This window comes from Xiphias gladius, chromosome 14 (assembly GCF_016859285.1).
Source record: "Xiphias gladius isolate SHS-SW01 ecotype Sanya breed wild chromosome 14, ASM1685928v1, whole genome shotgun sequence".
NCBI classification, from domain to species: Eukaryota; Metazoa; Chordata; class Actinopteri; order Istiophoriformes; family Xiphiidae; genus Xiphias; species Xiphias gladius.
Genome location: NC_053413.1, coordinates 6,322,874 through 6,340,253, shown reverse-complemented (window position 1 = coordinate 6,340,253; position 17,380 = coordinate 6,322,874). Strand labels below are relative to the sequence as shown.

At 41.1% G+C, this 17,380-nt stretch overlaps 2 protein-coding genes across 5 annotated transcripts; both read left to right on the top strand.

Annotated features, from left to right (window-relative positions):
• Positions 1–1,927: 1,927 nt before the first annotated feature.
• selenop2 (selenoprotein P2) lies at positions 1,928–6,954 on the top strand. Of its 2 annotated transcripts, none has more exons than XM_040144441.1 (5): positions 1,928–2,033; positions 2,980–3,234; positions 4,232–4,444; positions 4,991–5,099; positions 5,687–6,954. In XM_040144441.1, exons 2-5 carry the CDS (start codon positions 3,008–3,010, stop codon positions 5,993–5,995), a joined length of 858 nt encoding a protein of 285 aa, XP_040000375.1. In that variant the 5' UTR covers positions 1,928–2,033; positions 2,980–3,007; the 3' UTR covers positions 5,996–6,954. The 2 variants fall into 2 exon arrangements, with proteins under 2 accessions (XP_040000375.1, XP_040000374.1); XM_040144440.1 differs by having other exon boundaries at positions 2,976–3,234.
• Positions 6,955–7,117: 163 nt separating this feature from the next.
• On the top strand, positions 7,118–13,443 carry elovl8a (ELOVL fatty acid elongase 8a). 3 transcript variants are annotated; one of them, XR_005708811.1, is made up of 9 exons: positions 7,118–7,407; positions 9,706–9,772; positions 9,904–10,091; positions 10,535–10,615; positions 10,925–10,981; positions 11,216–11,330; positions 11,480–11,607; positions 12,074–12,137; positions 13,035–13,087. XR_005708811.1 is itself a non-coding variant. In XM_040144442.1 (8 exons), exons 1-8 carry the CDS (start codon positions 7,402–7,404, stop codon positions 13,200–13,202), a joined length of 810 nt encoding a protein of 269 aa, XP_040000376.1. In that variant the 5' UTR covers positions 7,123–7,401; the 3' UTR covers positions 13,203–13,443. The 3 variants fall into 3 exon arrangements, 2 of the variants coding, with proteins under 2 accessions (XP_040000377.1, XP_040000376.1); XM_040144442.1 differs by lacking the exon at positions 12,074–12,137 and having other exon boundaries at positions 7,123–7,407; positions 13,035–13,443; XM_040144443.1 differs by lacking the exons at positions 10,925–10,981; positions 12,074–12,137 and having other exon boundaries at positions 7,121–7,407; positions 13,035–13,443.
• The last annotated feature ends 3,937 nt before the right edge of the window (positions 13,444–17,380 follow it).

The following is a 17,380-nucleotide window of genomic DNA, read 5'->3' as shown; positions in this document are numbered from 1 at the left end:
ACTAGTTATTATAGAATGCAAACACAAAAGTCACAAAAGCTCACTGCTGCCTGCATTTATTTATTTATTTTATTTTTATTCATTTATTTCTTTATTTTGCAGCTGTGAGGAACTCCTCCTTTTCTTTTGAGTATTGCTTTATGGGAAATTGGATTCCATCAACAGCACACTCAAAAATGAGGCGCTTTCCCTGTGCATCCTGACTTTTAGACAGTGTACCTAATTTAGTCACCTTTCCACTATAAGTACATTACACATTTGAACATGTTTGTTTTTTTTGGTTTGTTTATCCCATCCCGTTAATAGCGGGATTTTCCATTTGAATCACTGTTGATCCTGGTTCTTTACTCAGTTAATACTGAACATGAAATGAGAAGTTTCAACTTGCAATTGTACCTGAATCAGTGTAAATTCTTCTCTGATAAGTCACTTATTAAACAAAGGCTGATGTAGAGCGGTGTTTCCGCCAGGGTACAACCTGAAGCTATCGCTAAGGCTTTTAGCCACAGGAATGTTCATGCTTCTAGCCTTGCTAGCAGCTGGCCCACCACATTGGTTCATGGTAGCCAGCTCCTATGGTTTGTGTGAAACACGGAAGAAGATGTCACATTTGTTGAGAAATATCTCAACAAATTTTGTACAAAGTTTCCTGGTTCCCCTCAGGATGAATTCTAATAACTTGATTGTTCAGCTAGCGCCATCATCAGGTCCAAACTTTAATTTGCCCCAGTATCTGGTTTATGAGAAATATCTGCAAAAAATGAAAAACTGAACGACATTCCCATTAGCACAACTTTGATTAGTGCTAATTTGTAAATGCTAGCATGTTAACACGCTGAACTAAGATGGTGAGCATAGTAAATATTATACCTGCTAAATATTAGCATGTTAGCATTGTCTTTAAGAGCGTGTTAGCATGTAGACATTAGTATTCAGGTAAAAACACCTGTCCGCTAGCATGACTGTAGACTCTTAGTCCTGGCTACCACCAAAAGGACTTTCTGTATTGTATATTGATCTCATTACTGAGAATATTTGCTTTACTATGTATGAGTCAGGCTTTGGACTGTGTAAAGGTGAATTCCACCGTTAAAAACAAACCCAGAGCTCCACTCTTGCACGAGGCAAGAAGCCAAAATCAATTACAATCAGCAGACGAAGGTCAAAGTGACAGGCTTACTGCAGAGTTGTATTAACAGTCAAAGAAAAAGATGTAAACTGTACTGTATACATGTACTGTACAGTACTTTAATGCACTGGTCATTCTATACAAACCTGTGGGCAATGTTTGTCATTTGTCGTATTAGTCTTTCAACCTTAATGTTACCTACATTACAGTTCATCTCAGGTAACAAGCCAGCTGCAAAACAAATATCTAATCTTTCATGTGAGTGATTTGCTCAAAGTCCAAACTGAGCCAGAGTAAAATTAATTCTTCGTTATATTCAGGGTAAGGATAACTTTAACAACAGCTACACACATCTGTTTCATTTCAATGCTAATCCAACCAGTCTAGTGATGCCAGCAATGCTGTTCATCTGCCTCTGTCAGTCGCCCGATTGGCAGTGCAGACCTACCTGCACTGTGCCTTTAGATGCAGTTACATGAATGTCTCTCTCTCACACATTTGCGCACACAAAGACAAAGAAAAAAAACAAATAAATTCTTGAAGGTGGCTTTACGCCAGTCAGCCAATACAATAAAACCTGTAACTGGTTTTGATGTTGTGACTGATCGGTGTATAGAGACAGAGATGCACTAGTTCTTTCCCCATTTTGTTCACAAAGTGGTCTTGATTGTGTCCGTGGCTAGTGGTGGGGGTCCACCATGTCAGGCTCACATCCTGTTCTGGCATTTAAATCTCCCACCAACAGGACACTACCTATTATCTCTCTCTCTCTCTCTCTCTCTCTCTCTCTCTCTCTCTTTCTGTTTGATTTGGGGGAAGTGCTCAGTAAACCCCGAAGGCTTTAAAAACAACGGGAATTTACTGTCTGTTTATGTGGGTCACAGGACTGAGCGAGAGGGCAGAGGTAAGAGTATATTTTTGGGCTCATACTTGAATTCACTTGAACTAACTGTCGTTTATTTTGAAGAGTAAATTGTAAAATATGTTGTATTTGACTGTATCTTTCTTTTCAAAATGATCAGTTTTTGTATCAGATTGTAGGGTCCTGTTTTAAACTGTTCTTAGTTACAGATTCATTTGAAGGTTTGTTAATGCACTTTTACACTCTTAATATAATCTGAATTCTGGGGGTTACCTCTGCTAATGGGACACACACATGACATTGGGTCATGTTGGCTGTGAGGTTGTTTTCCAGACAGCGGTGTACTGATTGCAATTTAATAACTAAACTTAAAGTCATTTTAAATCAACGGCCAAAACAGGCACAATTATCTGACGAAATCTGATCCAGACGCTGTTTGTACAGGGAGACCAGTTTGTGGCCGTAAACGTCTCTGTTCCTGCCTCTCTTTGTCTTCCTGCCAGCCTGTCTGTCCATTTGTCCTGACATTCTTCTGTCTGTTGGCTGTTTACCCCAAAATAAGCTTGTTTTCCTGATTATCTCCACATGTGATGAGAGAGACAAAGAGTGTGTACCTTTTTAATCATTTTGGGATCAGTCTGAGTGGCCATTTGGTTCGGGGCAGGAAAAACCTGCCACAAGGCACAAACTGCCTGTGCACGCTGCTCTGCACAATAGCCCAAAGACTGAATTTATAACATTTGAATGGTAGTTATATTATATAATACTTAGGATTTTGTTAAGATCAGTGGTTGATGGCTCAACTTTACTGACGTTATAGCTTTTTTCGTTTCTTTAACCCCTCTTAGAGTTGTAGGTTTTATTATATGCATGTCTTAAAATTTGTCTTGGGTATATTGATGTTTAAAAAGCTGCATGTAGCACCTGTGTGACAAAGCACTTCTTGTCCAAATAACAAGTATTATCACACATCTTTTTCCTCAGATAGATTTAGTCTTTGCAGCCAGGGAGGGACAATGTGTTCGCTCTCTTTGCTATGGCTGTACGTGGCCCTGCCAGGTGTGCTGTGGGCCTCACATACCACTCTGATGGTGGAAGGGGACAATGACGCCTCTAAGATCTGCAAACCCGCCCCTCACTGGGACATTAAGGGACAGACTCCCATGCAAGAGCTGCTGGGAAACGTGGTAGTGGTGGCGCTACTGAAGGCCAGCTGGCAGTTCTGTCTCACTCAGGCCTACAAGTAAGAAAACAGACGGCACTTTTCGCTATGACAAAATTGAAAAGCTTTTATCTTCATGGCTTTTTCATGATCAAGGTTTGAAAAACTATAACTTCGTGGCACACAGATGATAAAGCAGCTACAGCTCACGCACAGCGTTATAAAGCCCTCTTCTAGCAACTTGCCAAGGACAAAATCAGGATCAGTCGTAAATCTTTCTCCGTTCTGTCGGTCTTTATCTGTTATATTGTATTATTTTGTTCATGTGCATTCATTCCTTACCCTGATATTTGCGGTGGGCACCACAATGCAGCATTACCGGCTAAATGCCTCTCATGTGAAACACACTCAGGGCAAAAATGATGCATGCCTTAGAGTAAATTATGGTGCGAGGCAACTAGTCACCTGTTTGTGGCACTTTTGTCCATATTCTGCTTCCATTGGCATTCATGAGTTAGACTGTTGCAATTTAATGTTAACACATTTAGGCACTTCATTAGAGTTTTTCTCATTTACATACTTTCATTTTATGGTTAATACATAGCTAAAGTAAAGAATATGATAATGTAATATGTGGCCATAATCCAGAATAAGCAAATGTATAATGATCTTGTTTGTATTTTTAAAAGCTTGTGTGTGGAAATGCCTTTCAAGTGAATTTGACCCCTAAAGGCCTCAAGAGGGCCTCTTCTCATATTTCGGATTTTAACCATGTTTTTTTTTTTTTACGTAGAAGGCTCAGTTATATGTAAAGACACTAGTACCATTACCAGCACCCACTGTTGAGATACAACATGACTGGCCAGACTGACTGAACAAATTTGTTTCTGTGAAAATGCTAACCATAATTGGTGGAGTGGATGACAGTGCCTTTAAGCACCTCATGTGCATTGGTTTCAATTAAGAGTAGGTTTCCATAGCGTCTTGCAGTTCTTCAAAGACCTTTTCAACCTGCCTGGATTAGCAGTGAGGTCAAATGAATCCCAGCTTTCTCTCTTTCTCTGTCCGTCCTCTGTAGTATTGGAGGCCTGCGTGACAAGCTGAGCCGCAGCAACCTGACAGAGGTGTCCTTCATGATAGTGAACGAGCGAGAGGCTCGCTCCAGGGCCATGTATTGGGAGCTGAAGAGAAGAGCGCCCTCTGGTGTTCCTGTATACCAGCAGGCACCCTTTCAAAATGATGTGTGGGAGGCTCTAGATGGTGACAAAGATGACTTCCTGGTCTATGATAGGTAGGGCCAGCCACCTTCAAGACATGTAGATCAAGTTCAGAATCTTTTACCACCTGCAGGTTTTATATTTAAAAAAAAGCCCCAGCAGGGTTTCAGCTCTTTGATATGACTAGAGAGCAAACATAAAATGCATAAAATATCAGTACTAGCAGCAGCATCCTTATCTTGCCAGTTTTTAGGTTGTCATGTCATGATTTTTGACTTTGCTCCCCATTAACTATACATACTTTCAACCACCAATTTCTGGATTATAAGACAGAGTTCCTCTTGTGAACGATTTTAAAAGCACAACTACGATTAATTGCGCTATGTGAGAACATTAGTTCTGAGTCAAGAACAACAGGAGATACAAGGGAAGAATGTGCTTTGAAATGGCATGGCCAGGTATTTGACCCGAGACCTGCGAAGGAAAATGAATCTTAAAGATAAAAAACATAAACATATCATCTTTTTATGCATCATATTGTCAAAATAAGGAAGGAACCAATAAAAGTACAGTGATTTCCATCTACATTTTGATTCTCTCTCATTCTCCTTTTCCTCCAGGTGTGGTCTCCTCACCTTCCACATAGTGCTACCTTACAGTTTCCTGCATTACCCCTATGTAGAGGCTGCAATCAGAGCCACTTATCACAAAAATATCTGCAATTGCTCTGTGGGTAATCACACAAAACGCATACACGCAAACGCTTACACACACACACACACACACACACACACACACATACAAGAGTTTTGAACAGTGATGCAAAATCCTCCACAAATGATTTAAAGCATTTAGTATGAAATTCTCACTCAGTCAAAAATATAAATAAAAGGCTTCCTTTGAATTAAAGCTGCACTAATTAATATTTTTATATTAATTAAGGACCAAATAAATGTGTGTAATGTGAAAGTGGATACTCGTAATGACAAACCAACAGAGAATCATCATCCCATTCTGCACCTCACCTCAGCTCTACTGAGGCTTTTTAGCCTGTTTAGGCTCATTGTTTTGGTTTCCCGAAAATATTAAGAAAAAAATGAATCAGAAGCGCAACTCCAAATTAATGATAATGTTGCGTCATGTCTGCTGGATATGTAAATAAGCAATCATAGCAACACGTTGAAATAATATGTCCATGTTGTGTTTTTAGCTTGTTCTATTGCCCCCAGGTGGCCAAATAAAGGCAATTACAGCAGCCTTAAATCAAGAACTACAACAATATAATATAATTCTAGAAGGTATTTTATCTTTCCCAGGCTAATTCTACTTTCTCAAGTGGCACAAAAAGCAGCATGAAGAATGAGACAGCACCCCTGAACAGCAACAAAACAACTACATTACCCACAATTCAGTTGGACGCTGATGATCCAGAGGAGGGAGACAGAGCACCTGGAATACATCAACACACCCCTGATCATCATCGTCATCACCATCAGCACAGTTACCATCATGCCAGTCAGCAGACTCAGTCCCACCATGTACAGGATACAGGCCAGAATGAAACTCAGAATCTTCATCCTCTCAATCATCATCACTACCAGCCCCATCCTCAGCATCATCACTAGGATGTTGGTGGTGGTGTCTTTACTTACCTCTTTCAACTTTAGTTGGTTAGAATAAGATTATTTAGTATTATATTATTACCAAGAATATTTTAGAATATGCAGGTAAACAGCAGTTCACTGAGCAGTCGAATCCGTTTTGAACAGTAATCTGACCGTGGTCTCTCTTCCAATACTTCCACACCTCAGTCCTCCGTGTGGATAAAGTAAGCGGGTCTGCCCCATCCTCTCCCATTAATGAAGTCTATGGTGTAAAACCTGCCTGCAGGAGGCTGTAGACCGATGTGTGTGGAGAGACGCGGTGGACCAACAGCTACTGTCATTCACCAGAGGATGGTGCGAACTGCAGCTGAGCAGACCTCAGTCAGGTTACTGTCCAAACTGGATTCAGAACTCCTCCCAGGTCAGTTTGTACTTCCATTAATCCTTTTTTCCTGCTGGAAAATGCCTGGAGATGACATGCTGTGCTGTGTTCATAACAGGACTTCAGAGCCATCTTTTACTGATACAGATGTGTTGAAAGAATTTGGAGAGTGACGCAAAGATTAATATATTAATTTAGTCTAATCATTCAATATTATATATCACAAAAGGAATGCAGTATTTTTAATGTAAATGTACCTTTTCTACTGGATTCACTTATTTTTCAGTTGCGTATAGAAGAACAAACAAAGTGTGGATGTAGTTAATTTTAGTCTAATAAACTGTATTACAGGATTGACCTACACTATTGCTCAGTTTTGCATATTTTCTGTGTTACTTAATAGGATTCCCATGGATAACCTGAATGTAAAATTAACTTTTAGACTGTTATTTTGGTTTAAAAGGAACATACATTTAATCGTTACATTTCATCTCTAAAAGCATTAAAACTGAGTCTTAAATCTGTGGCCTGTGTAGTTCATATTAAATAATTTGGGAAGTAAAGTATCCTTCTTCCTTTCCTCTTTCCTTTATAATAAAGAAATCCTTTTTGAAATCAGAAAAAAAAGACTTTTTCAATTTATTTTATTTTATTGTTTTGTTTTGTTTTGTTTTTTTAACTCCTGCTTGCTTCCTCTGCTGTTGGGGTTCCAGAAAACGAGACACTGGTCAGTTAAAGGTTATAATTTTTTAATAATGAAATGTGACAATTGAAATTCTCATAGTTACAATCACTTTTACTCTGAATCTCACTGGGAACTGTGTTACAGGGGCTTTAGCTGGAAAGTACTTGAGTTGCTGCACTGGTGTAAGGGAACACAGTGCCATATGTCAAGCCAAACACATACACACACACACACACACACACACACACACACAAACACAGAGAGAAACAGGTGGCTTACCTCAGTGCTGCTTAACACATGGCTGAGATGCCACATTGTCTGACCGGCGTTTGAGCTGAGGAGAAAATCAGGACCATCAGAATGAAGGTAAGGCCACTTTCTCAAAAGCTTTCACATCCACGTCCAAAATCTGTCATTGTTAAAAAGAGATATAGATGTTTCAATTTAACATGAAGTATGTAAGTTCACATCTATTCTTCCTATTGATTGAATCAACGTATTACATGGCTAACATATTAACAGTTAATCAGTGTTAGTATGAGTGAGAGATAACTGGTAGTCATCATTTTCCATTTGTCACAGCATTGAGGTTCTCTAGTGACTGGATCGAAAGAGCGGTATGACATCAGCTGTGTTCACTGCAGATTGTAGTCGTCATTATAACCACAATGATAGTTTCAACCATAATGCTCATATGCTGCTGTAGTTTTCATAGATTATTCTGTTCCTGCTCTTGTTGTTTTCCTGTCGATTACCATCCAGTAATGCTCTGCATGTTAAACCTCAGCAGTCTGTACATAGCTCTGTCAGGGATTTCCATCTATAAATCCTTGTGAAGAGGCTCCTGGAGAGGCTAAACTGCTTAGCTCCGTCCACGCGGCCTCTTCCTTCTACCGATACAGTCATTAATGCTTTGACTGACATTCGGCCGTAGAGTGTTGAATCGAACGCTTGGGTTGAAAAATATCCATAATATCTATTTATGATGCTTCTTTTAAAAAGTGTACATTTTGATATTGCTCACTGCGGACCGAGGGGATGAAGTAAAGATTTATGCTACAAACTGGTGGATAAACCGTGTTGAAGTAGAACGCGACCAGATCCCTTGTTGAAAGAAACACAATTACAGATGAAATAATAGAACACGTTCCTGCTTGGAGAGGGGTAGATAGTATGGGTGCTAAACTGTGAGTGACAAAAGTAGCGAAAGAAGAAAAGAGGGAGGTGTGATTACGTGTATTCCTCCTTCAAAAAAAAAAAAAAGGATGACGAGATTGTGATTTGAGCCTGTGTCAGTGTGTGCTAAGAAGCAGTCAAAGAAAATGTGCCGGCATTGACCACTGAGTGGTACGCTGCTCTACTACAAGATGTTTAGGAAGAGAGGTCTGCGGAGGTAGAGATGATCTGCCTTCTACAGTCCTTTCCCCCAGTGCAAACCACACCCCCCCACCCTTACCAAAAAAGCCTGCTAAATTTTGTATTTTTTCAATAATTAGTATTAATAATTAATCTAACTCTTCAATAAATTAATTAAATCCCTTCGTTATACAGTATAAATTTCATCTATTAATTTGGCCAGAAATAAACATATTGAGTTTAAATATGCCAGAATTACGCTGCAAAACCCATCAAGGGAAATGTCTGTGTAACTTCTCCTCTGGTCATTAAAACCCCCGAAGTTCCAGAAACACTACGAAGGAAATGGCCTCTGTGTCCTTAACAAACGACTGTGTAGGAGTTCCCACATTTCAGACACACCAGAGACCAAAACCCAGCTGGTTAGAGGACCACCACCGCGAGGCCGAGCTCAGGTCTCGGCAAAAGGCACCAATGCACGTGCAAACCGGGCTCGGTGAGATATGAGGGAAGATGAGGGAATGGAGAAGCGACCTGTTGTGCGTGGAGCTTTCATCTGCGGACACTAGATGGCAGCACTGTCGTATGTTGCTCACTGATGGAAATTCATCAGCCCGCCGTCCACATTAGGCAGCCACTCATCAAGAGGATTATTAGTTATTATCCATTTTCAGGAGATACGTTTGGATTAGGGAACATAATCCTTGAATTATAATCCAGACCATCAGGGTGCTTTAATCAAATCTGTAGTGGGGTGTTCTTCTCTATGTAAGAACTTTCAAAGGTAGTTTTAATTTATGGACAAACACAGTAGATTATACTGTTTTCTGCTTTTACCAAGTGTTGTAATTTGTTCTGGGATGTATTTTCAATCAGTATCAATTCTTCAAGACAGCTTTTTTGCATTTACTTACCGGCTCAGACAAAGGTTTCAAGACCAAAGCCTGGTTTCAATACAACACAATAACAACTTTTATTTTATTTTTCTATTAACCCTTTAGAGAATACAGCATACAACAACTGAAATAACAGCCTGGAAAACAACATACAAATGCTCTTGACATGTAAATGAATACTATCAGTTGATACCATAAAATTCAGATTGTCTTGGGCATGAAAGACTTTTCGAATTCTCAGTCTCCGTGAATAAATGTTTCTTTTTTGAGTGTTGTGTCTTTCCTTTATTGCGTCGCACATTTTTGTTTTCAGGTGCACCTCTTCCAAATTTTGTTTTGAAAAGTGTTTGATTCAGCTCTGCGCTCACAAGGTAATGAAAGTATTTCCCCTGCTTTTGTCTGTCCGCCTCAGGGTTTCCAGGTGCTCACCCTGTGGCAGAAAGTCCAGTTATTCTACCAAGGGATTCTGGAAAATGGAGGCGAGTCTTTATTTTCACCCCATCAGCGTAATTACTCAAATATTCCACTGATATATTGTCAGGTAGTTATATCAGACACCAGCACAATCACGCCGTGATTTCTGCTTTTCTCTTTGTTTTCGTCTGTCCAGACAAGAGGACAGACCACTGGCTGCTGGTCTATTCTCCTGTTCCAATCAGCCTTATCTTCTCGTGCTACCTGATCATTATATGGGTGGGGCCAAAGCTGATGGCGAAGAGGCAGCCAGTCAACCTCAAACCTGTCCTGATAGTTTACAACTTTGCCATGGTCTGCCTGTCCGCCTACATGTTCTATGAGGTACTACTGTCCTGTATGTGGGAATTTTTGTGAGGGAGGCAGAAGGGAGAGTGGAGGCTACAAGGGCTGAAAAGAGACAAGTTAAGGAAAATAGAGGGGGGGGGGGTTGGCTAATAAATTCGCCGACAAGCTAAAAGTTGATAATATGTCAGTTTTGTGTTCACAACTTGTTTCTGCTGCCCCCTGTGGCAAAAAACAAAACAAAACTATTTTTTAGGATTAATAGGGCAAAAATCCTCCATAGCTGTGAGGTCAGACAGATGTAAATTTCGGGGGACCCCGCATGTTTTATGTGTCCCGGCCACTGTGACATTCGTCAGTCCAACAGGAAGTGATTTCACACATTCACAGCCAAATCTTTGTGTGACAAAAATGGGATGAAAGGTCCCTGGGCTGATTGAGAGAAACCAAAGCAGAGATGAAAGCAGCCTTTGTCTTTCCAGTTCACAGCCTCGTCCTGGTTGGCCAGATACAGTCTGCTGTGCCAGCCAGTCGACTACAGTGACAGCCCACTGGCCATGAGGGTAATTTTTTTTTTTTTTTTTTTTTTTACAACATCTTACTTGATGCATTCATTTCTAGCTAAAGCTCCAGATATTCTGTTACAACCTTCAAAGCACCCATCCACATGTTCATGTATATCCCCTGTTTGCAGCTTAAACATATCCGTAGTATGTTCCTCTATCTGCAACCTGACACAAAATGCAACAAATTATCCGCACAGCAGTGGAGTTGATACTAGGGAAACCAGATTATAGAATGTTAACTAATGAATTTTGAACAGTGGATCAAGAGAACAAGTAAATAACATACTTTTTCATCTTGCTGGACAGATGGCTAGAGTGTGCTGGTGGTTCTACTTCTCCAAAGTGATAGAGCTCAGTGACACTGTGAGTGCGAAATGAGTGAAAAGAATTTGTGTAGATTTATTTTGATTTTTTTAACGTTACGTTTTCCTATTCAAAGCAACCAAAAAATCACATACAATAACTCCAAAGTAAAGTGACAGATTTTTCAAACATGCTTACACGTGCATGTATTTCTGTACCTGCAGTGCTTCCATGTAAACGCACGGCCGCAATATCTCACTGTAATGCCTGGCTTTGTGTGTTTCCGCGGTGCAGATATTTTTCATCCTGAGGAAGAAAAACAGTCAGCTGACCTTCCTCCACGTCTACCATCACGCCACCATGATCTTCAACTGGTGGGCCGGGGTTAAATATGTGGCTGGGGGCCAGTGTGAGTACAACCCAACCGCCCAGTCGCACAAAATGTCATGACAATGGAACAAATTCTGAAAATTGTGTCTATTTATTTACAGGAGAACACACCGACCCATAATACTGATACTAATCATACTCGTACTCATCCTGCGTATCTGTCCATAGCTTTTCTGATCGGTCTGATCAACTCCCTGGTCCATGTAGTGATGTATTTATACTATGGCCTGGCAGCCCTGGGACCGAGCATGACCAAATACCTCTGGTGGAAACGCTACCTCACCTCCCTGCAGCTGGTCGGTATCTCCCTCTGTATGTGTGTTTGAGTGCGAGTACCTCAGTGCCAGTCTGCTTTCACTTTGCCTCTGCGTAACTTTCTTTTCCTTTCTATTTTTATTTCAAGATGTTATCACGTTTCCCTGTTTTAGGTTTTTTTTTTTCACTTTTGATCTTTCTGGGTGCTTGTGAAGCATAGAGACTCTGTAGTTCCAGCTGTGACACAGAGACAGCCATCCTTTCCTGCTCTGTTTAAGCATGTTTGAATAAAATATGTCACTTTTAGCAGCATGTGTGTAAAATCAGAGTGTTACCAGATTTGTTTTCTGAAGTCTTTGGGTATATGTCCATGTGACAGGCCTGACATGGAAACCTCCTGCTTGGATTGCCATTGCTCTGGCTGGCTGTTGGCATTGCTAGACAGATTAGCAGCGCCGATGTGTCTCGGCTACAGTAACTACTGGACCATCTGTTTTCTTTGTATAGAGTTGATGAGGAGACAATGCATCCTGTACAGTTTTTTCCTTCTATATGGCTGCAGCATATATAGGTCAGTATGGTGGCTGACTGTCATTATGTAACAATAATTGTACTGACCCTAGAGGTGACCTGCAATCCTTCATTACAGATGGCTTCACAGCTTGGTGAATTGAAGCTGAGATAGTTGAGTTGATTGGGGAGATTGGAGATTGTGTTTCTGTGTGTGTATCGGGGGGGGGGGTCTTTTGTGTTTTTGAGAGGTCATTATCGTATACACTGAAAGGGGAGGTGTGCGGTGTGGAGCGGGATGCATAGTTAGATGTAAAACGTCCATTATGCTCATTCATAAACTCAATTCCTGGCTGGGGCCCGAAACTTTATGAAGCATATGGATATAGATCAGCCTGTACGCTATGACAATGACAGCGGAGCATCATGCAGATTCATAATGCTACCTTTCTCCCCGCTAAATTAGATTGGGCGTTCTTGTCTGCGTCTGTCATGATGGTCGTGACGACTCTTGCTAAATACCTGGCTCTTCTTTTTTTTGATGAGGAAATAAACACTATTTTTGCTATAGAAAGCTAGCATGAAGTAGCAACCCACTGAACCACTCTGGCATCAGTTGGTGATTGGCAGTATCAAAATGATATTTATTTATATAAAAATCCCATGTATTATTTACAATAACGCAAAACAATAACGACTGACAAAGGAAAGCTGCAACCTGCGAGATTAGAGTCAAGCAGTAGCTAGCACCATCGTCTTATAGAAACACACACACACACAAAAAAATGGATAAAATGAAAATTAAAAAGAGGAATCAGATTTTACGGGATTTTTTTTCCCTGTATTGTTCCACTGGTTTCCCCTTGGGCCTTCACATGCCCAGCTAACCTGCCACTTGGTATTGTCTCTCTCTCTCAATTATTTCTTCTGTCTTTCTATCTGTCTCTCGCCATCCAAGCTCCAGTTTTTCATAGTAACCATCCACACCACCCACAACCTGCTTGCTGACTGCGACTTCCCCGACTCCATGAACGCGGTGGTGTTGGCCTACGCGCTCAGCCTCATCGCTCTGTTCAGTAACTTCTACTACCACAGCTACCTCTCCAAGAGGACCAAGAAGACATGAGGAGATGAAGAGACAAATCCGGTGTATATGAAAGCTATGTGGAGACAGAGGAGAGAGCGGAGATGAAAGGCTTTGGAAACAGGGAGGTAACACAGAAAAGGGCAAAGGAGAGATGACAGAAGGAATATAAAAACAATTTCGACTCGTCTGTTATGTTAATTACTGCGGTTCTCACATGTACAAATACATTAACATATTTATGAAAATCTATACAAATGGAGAAGTGGAATATATTTATGTCTTTTTAAATAAAACCAAACATGTGTTATGAATGACATATTTGTGCCTAGCACACACACACACACACACACACACTCATTTGTTCTTTTCTTTCATCTGGTACAAGACCACAAGCACAGCACAGTCAGCACACATTAACCCTTGTTTCATCACTCCCCTCCCCCCCCAGCCGCTAATAGATGACAATTTCTAATCACTTTTGGAGTTGGAGTCGCTTGACTCTTCTCTTACACCCATTGGCTGGCGGTCGCAGCCAATCATCTGTTAGCTGCCATTGACTCCTGCATCCTTCTCTCTCCATCTAGTCCTCCAGGGTCTCGCTCCCCAGTTTAATCCCTCTTACCAACAGGGAGACCCCAGCCCACGCCGCAACCCTCCTGCCCCATCTGTCATGATGTAGAAATATAATTGCCTGCGCACCATCCGCTCCCCCTTGTGGTGAGAAATGAAAGAACTATTAGAGGAGGGACTACATTAACCATATCTTTCACCCTTACATTATATTTCCCCTGCCATCATCACTTATTTCCATTCTGTTGATTATTTCTCTACTTTTATCTGCAGCAGCATATTGGTTTTGACTAGCCTCTGTTCCAAACTCATCAGGGGGGCAGGCAAAATAACAGAACACCACATGAAAAAGCACTTTGAAGTGGCTAAATCAAAGTTCCAAAGGCAGCTACTCAGGCGAGTTGTTTTAATACCAATCAGCACAATGTGGCAACTTGACAAAGTTCAGAGGATCACCGCTTTACATGTAAGTTGTCAAAGAAAACAGAAACCAAACTAGTATTTGCAAGAAAGTACACTTTAATATGGAAATGGGATCACTAGTTAAAATTAAAAAAAGGAAAATGTAGAAATCTTACATGCCATGACAACAGCGCATCCAAAATTAACCACTGAATTATATCATTTATATCATATCAATTTCTTTGACATTTGAAAAGGGCATATAGACCTTTTGGACCAGTGTAAACTTGCTCACAGGCATGGCTTACTGGACACATAAATGCAACTCATACTGTAACAGGACTGCAAGTAAAAACCCATTTGGATCCCAGTAACACACAAATATGCACGATCTGGCATTAGGAGCACAGAATATAGACCGGTGAATCAAAGATTGTGGTCTGAGGAGATGTTTTCACCCCCTTTCCTACAATCAGATAGGTTTGTCTTTGGAAAAAAACAAATGAAGTCTATACTCTGGAATGATGTGGTAGATTTGGAGCAAGCTCGGACGCCATCTTGTTTGAGTATTTATAACTACTGATTTCGTGGTTGTATAATGTTGAAGGCTTATGAGACTGTTTCAAAGCTGCCCGAGCCCCTGCTGAACACGTTCAAGATTAGAGCAGCAGCATCAAGTCAAACCTCTTCCATTCTCCAATCAGCAAACAGAAACACCACTATAGAGATATCTAGATATCTAAACCCCTTGATCCTTCAAAGAACTAGAGGCTTTTCCTCTTGTACACACACATTCCTCTTGTACACACATTTTCAAGACAGCGAGACCAGACGGATTCTGTTTTGCCAGACAAGAACACTGTGTGGGTAACCACAGCTCCTTCATTTGAAACAGTGCAGATGCGCAGGGTTCCTGCAAGAAAACACAGGCTTGTCCTGCAAAAAACTTGAGCCCGGCTCAACTTTTGCTACAACACAACGCTAGTTGAATACATGCAAGTGTACATTCTTGACAAATTACTTGGTAACATGAATGCTGTTCTGTTTACTCTGCAATTGCAGAACATGAGATAAAGTGATCATGACATAGTTTTGTAAAGCGATGTAATGTGTTTTGGAATCTGATAAGAGTTCAAACTCATGGATCTGTTATTAATTTAGACTTTCTGGATCATATTTCACCATCCACTGGCACCTGATACCACACACACTTTCACCCTTAAAGACCCTAAAAACCTATCGCATTTTGTTTGTTTGTTTTTGTTTTGTTACACTTTCTGGTGTACCGCCATACCTCGGAGGTAGGACTTTTTGGCCCCTTGTAGAGGTATGGAGCAATGTTTGCGTGGCTGGGGCCCCAGTTTTGTTTGTACCTCACGCAAGCACATGAAGATGCACATGCATGACAGTCATTCCCGCAGACTGCTTCAGGATCCTCCACTGATGAACCGTTAGAGGGGGCAGGTAGAAAAAGACTACAAGCTAGTAAACATGGATGTCGACAATATGAGTTTTAAAATATATATTCAACGAGGAAGGAAGGTGGTCCAACACATTTGTTGGCCTCAAGGATACACACAGTGCACTTGGTGAGAAACACTAACTGTATCAAGAAACCTCTGCAGGGTAACTTGAATACGTTTGAATTTATTACCACAGATTTTGTCTGCTTTCTTTATTGGTAGAAGAACAACTCTCTTCTGAAGGCTGTGTGATGTCTGACACTTGGCTCACACAGCAAGCATTTTGTGGACCGTGTTTATATATGTGTTTATACATATGTGTGTGCGTGTATGTGTGTGTGTCTGTGAATTTAAAACAGTATGGCCAGTACTAAAATAACACCGGACACACTCGTAGAGCATTATTAGCCATATTTTGCTGCTAGCAAGTACGTAATCTAATCTGCATCTCATCACAAGTGTGTAACAACCACGCACACACACACACACACACACAAGCACGCACGCACGCACGCACAGCTTGATTGCCAGCAGCCCACTTAGAAACTGATGTCCCTCAACCTCGCCGCAGGCACAGCTCCAGGTTGATTACTGCTGAGTGCCATGCAGCTCGGGCATGACTGACTTTCTGGCACGCAGACACATTGATCACTTTTTGCAACCAGGTGATGGGTTTCATTTTGAGTGTTTTGTGAGTTACGGTCCTTTTGAGATGATGCCAAGCTAGTTAGAGGTGTCACATAACCATTAAAATTTTTCACATACATGTGACTTGATTGATTAACTTTTGATCGGTATGCGTGTTATTTAAAATACTTTGAATGCCAAAGTTGATACAGACATGAATAGGCTGAGCAACGGCTGTGGTGTGACTGTGCTTAAATCTGTGTTTCCTAAATCTTCTTTGTGAATGACTTTGTCCAGTCTCCTTGGTAACGGTGTTAGACAGTGTTTGGGCTGCGGTCAGCTAGAGGCAGACTGTAATTAATAATCAGGTTAGAGGGAGAGGATATTGAAGCGCCCTCGAAGCTGCTGCTGCTAACTTCCTAGCTAGTGAGAGCGACAGAGATACACACTCACACACAAGGACACACGCGCACATGTACACACGCGCACACACAGATATAACTGCTGATAGTGAGAGAGGTTTGGGAATAAGAGGCTGATAAGTGTGCTTGAACGCGAGCCACTGGGTTGTTTCATACAATGAGGGTTAACAAGAGGCTGCAGCAATCTCAGCATGATGGGAGACCACTCAACCACAGACAAACTAGTGTTAATCAGCCAACCAACCAGCTAGTAGCTTCCTGTCAAGTGTGTGTGTGTGTGTGTGTGTGTGTGTGTGTGTGTGTGTGTGTGTGTGTGTGTGTGTGTGTGTGTGTGTTTGTGTGTAATTAACAAGCATGGAGCTCTATGTAATCGCCAATACAGAGAGGAGAAACGAAGAGAGGGTATTTTTTCCATCTTTCAACATTTACGTCTGTTAAAATGCATCTATCAGTCACTTTGTCATCACTTGTGCCGGCGTGTATGTGCATGTCCATGTGTGTCTTTGTTTCAAACAAGAAAAACCCCAGCTGTTGGTAACACCTTCCCCATTTGTGGACAATGGGATGAACCCAACACCACCTGTATCTGTGTTATTAAAGTTATAGGGGGGATGTGCCATTTATCTTGACAGGCAGATAGCTTGATTTATGGCTTTTATTGTTTGCTGTGGGTCAGACAATCGTGGGTATTTATTTCCACAGGGTATTGATTGACTTAATTCATATTTGCATG

Excerpts from the sequence above, each read along its gene's own strand:
- selenop2 (XM_040144441.1), top strand. The coding sequence starts at position 3,008 with ATGTGTTCGCTCTCTTTGCTATGGCTGTACGTGGCCCTGCCAGGTGTG. Across the intron at positions 3,235-4,231 it reads TGTCTCACTCAGGCCTACAA|TATTGGAGGCCTGCGTGACA; the intron begins GTAAGAAAACAG and ends CGTCCTCTGTAG. Across the intron at positions 4,445-4,990 it reads GACTTCCTGGTCTATGATAG|GTGTGGTCTCCTCACCTTCC; the intron begins GTAGGGCCAGCC and ends CTTTTCCTCCAG.
- elovl8a (XM_040144442.1), top strand. Across the intron at positions 10,092-10,534 it reads CCGCCTACATGTTCTATGAG|TTCACAGCCTCGTCCTGGTT; the intron begins GTACTACTGTCC and ends TTGTCTTTCCAG. Across the intron at positions 11,608-13,034 it reads ACCTCACCTCCCTGCAGCTG|CTCCAGTTTTTCATAGTAAC; the intron begins GTCGGTATCTCC and ends TCGCCATCCAAG.